At 57.6% G+C, this 2,874-nt stretch overlaps 1 protein-coding gene across 1 annotated transcript; it reads left to right on the top strand.

Moving 5' to 3' along the window:
• The first annotated feature begins 383 nt into the window (after nucleotides 1-383).
• NEUROG1 (neurogenin 1) lies at nucleotides 384-1,967 on the top strand. The gene is made up of 2 exons (XM_024575051.3): nucleotides 384-502; nucleotides 591-1,967. Exon 2 carries the CDS (start codon nucleotides 593-595, stop codon nucleotides 1,319-1,321), a length of 729 nt encoding a protein of 242 aa, XP_024430819.2. The 5' UTR covers nucleotides 384-502; nucleotides 591-592; the 3' UTR covers nucleotides 1,322-1,967.
• The last annotated feature ends 907 nt before the right edge of the window (nucleotides 1,968-2,874 follow it).

Below are 2,874 nucleotides of genomic sequence, written 5' to 3'. Positions count from 1 at the left end.
CGTGCCTCGGCGGCTAATCACGGGCCACCCCCGCCTCCATTTTCAATGCGTGGAGACGCCCCAGCCGGCTTAGTCCGGAGACTGCTCCCCCGGCTGCGCGACGCCGCCGATTGGCCCGCGGTAATTACGGGCACGCTCCAGGAGGGGGGAGGGGCAGGGGCAGCCCCCCGCGAGCATAAATTATGCAAATACCCGGGCGCCGCACGGGGCTGACCTGCCGCCTCGCTCCTTTCACGGGGGCTGCCTTGGGGGCGGAGGTGGCCAGGGAGGGGGGCGCCCATTGTTGTGCCGGGTACTTAAGGGGTCCTGAGGCCGGTCGTGTGCCACACTCGGTACTCACACGAGCTGATCTGATTGCCGGCGAGATCACTCGGGAGACCTGCTGGAGCGTGGCCCCTGCAGGCGAGTCGAGGAGGAGAGGCCAAGTTCCCGGTGCGCCCGTGCGCCCTTCCAGGCCTTCGTGCCCGCAGCGGGCACAGAGTAAGAACGGGCTGTTCGGAAAGTAAGTGCGCTCTGGTGGCCCTGCCCTCACCCCGGGCTCCTGCCCTGTAAGTGCTCTCTAATCTGTCTGTCGATCCTGCCCGACGCAGCGATGCCAGCCCCTCTGGAGACCTGCCTCTCAGACCTCGATTGCCCCAGCAGCAGCAGCGACCTGTCCGGCTTCCTCACCGACGAGGAGGACTGTACCAGGCTCCAACAGTCAGCTCCCGCCTCGGGGCCGTCTGTGCCAGCCCACAGGAGCGCATCCGCGATTCCTGGGGCGTCCGATACTCCCCAGGCACAGGACGACGAGCAAGAGCGGCGGCGGCGCAGAGGCCGCGCACGGGTGCGCTCCGAGGCGCTGCTGCACTCGCTTCGCAGGAGCCGGCGCGTCAAGGCCAACGACCGCGAGCGCAACCGCATGCACAACTTGAACGCGGCGTTAGACGCGCTGCGCAGCGTGCTGCCTTCCTTCCCCGACGACACCAAACTCACCAAGATCGAGACGCTGCGCTTCGCATACAATTACATCTGGGCTCTGGCCGAGACTCTGCGCCTGGCCGACCAGGGGCTGCCCGGTGGTGGTGCCCGGGAGCGCCTCCTACCACCACAGTGCGCCCCCTGCCTGCCCGGGCCCCCAAGCCCCGCCAGCGACGCTGAGTCCTGGGGATCCGGTGCCGCCGCCTCCCCCTGCGCTGCCGCCTCCTCTCCACTCTCTGACCCCAGTAGCCCCGCCGCCTCCGAAGACTTCTCCTACGGTCTAGGCGACCCCCTTTTCTCTTTCCCTGGCCTGCCCAAAGACTTGCTCCAGACTACGCCCTGTTTCCTCCCATACCACTAAGCCCTTTTTGGACACCGTTACCTCTCCCCTCCCCCAGGCAACAGACAGTAGTAGATGGGGCCCCAACTGTGGCATCGGGACCCTCAGTCCAGGCCTGAGGAAGTAAGCAGGAGCTTTAAAAGGATGGGGGATACCTGAGCCGCTTGTTAGGTCGCTGCACCCTTGCCATGGCTTCCCCTTGGTCTGTTTCTCCAGCCCTCGGCCCCAGGCCCCTCCTGCCCACCCCTAGACAGCCTTTCCTTTTGCACTTTCTGAACTCCACAAAACGGCCTTTGTGGCTGGCTCAGAGCTGACCCCAGCCACCACTTCAGTGTGATTTAGAAAAGGGACAGATCAGCCCCTGAAGACGAGGTGAAAAGTCAATTTTACAATTTGTAGAACTCTAATGAAGAAAAACGAGCATGAAAATTCGGTTTGAGCCGGCTGACAATACAATGAAAAGGCTTAAAAAGGAGAGACAAGGAGTGGGCTTCATGCATTATGGATCCCGACCCCCACCACTGCGGGCTTTGCTCTAGGAAGAACCCCAGACTCTTGCATAGCTATTCAGGCACTGGGTTGGAGAGTACTTTAATTTATTCAAGATGCTTCATTCATATGAAAATGTATTTTTGTACATAAAGAGTTTATTCTATTATAATGAGCCATCAAAGTTTACATTTTTGTACTGCAGACGTTTCATGTAAATAAAAACTAAGTCACCAAGTCTCTTGCCTAATGTTGGTGTCTCTCTGGGGCCTTTCTTCCCTTCCCCTGGCAGTTCAACCACTAACGTGAAACACTATCTCAACCCACTTTCAAACACTCCAGTCCTGTTTCAAAAACAATTAAAAATAAACTACACCTGATTGCCACCACTGAACGGACGAAGATAGACTGGGGTTTGTGATCTGTCATTTCCTTTCACCTTGTAAACACAAGGGAGATCTTGCAGGTTTCCCATAAGCCAATTAAGACTTTTTAGTGGGGAATTAGGCCCGCATACCCAGCTACCTGTAGAGGTAGGGGCGGTGGGAGACCCATTCTTTTGAGGAACTCCACATCAGCTGGCTCTGTGTTTCAAAGAGAGGGGGATTAAAAAGATCAATACAGTGTGACCACTGCCTAGGAAGTCCCAGTGACAGGTGGGCCTGGCCTGGGCAAGCAGAAGGGTCCACTCTTGTAACAGCCTATTTAGAGGGGGAAATTGACTGGTAAACAATGCCTCCGAATTGTTGCCCATTGAGGCTGGGATCACCCTGGCTGTGAGGTGTGGGACAAATTACATTGGTGTGGTGGCCCTGGGTGAGGTGTGCAGCTGCCTAAAATTGTGAGTTAGGGTGCCTGCACCTCCTCTTCCCCCATCCCCACCCCCACACACATGCTGTGCCCACAATGGAGGAGGGGGGACCTGCAGTGAGCTTAGCCAGTCCTGGGGGCAACAGCCAAAGCTTTCATTTGCTGCCAGAGAAATCAGCCGCCCAAACTCAGTGGGGATTTTTCTGGCGGCAGTGTATTTCTCTGTTGTTTGACAATTAGCTAACAGCACTGGCCGACAGTGGCTTTTGTTTTAA

This window comes from Desmodus rotundus, chromosome 10 (genome assembly GCF_022682495.2).
Source record: "Desmodus rotundus isolate HL8 chromosome 10, HLdesRot8A.1, whole genome shotgun sequence".
Classification (NCBI taxonomy): domain Eukaryota; kingdom Metazoa; phylum Chordata; class Mammalia; order Chiroptera; family Phyllostomidae; genus Desmodus; species Desmodus rotundus.
This window is presented reverse-complemented; position numbering and strand designations above follow the sequence as displayed.

Excerpts from the sequence above, each read along its gene's own strand:
- NEUROG1 (XM_024575051.3), top strand. The coding sequence starts at position 593 with ATGCCAGCCCCTCTGGAGACCTGCCTCTCAGACCTCGATTGCCCCAGC.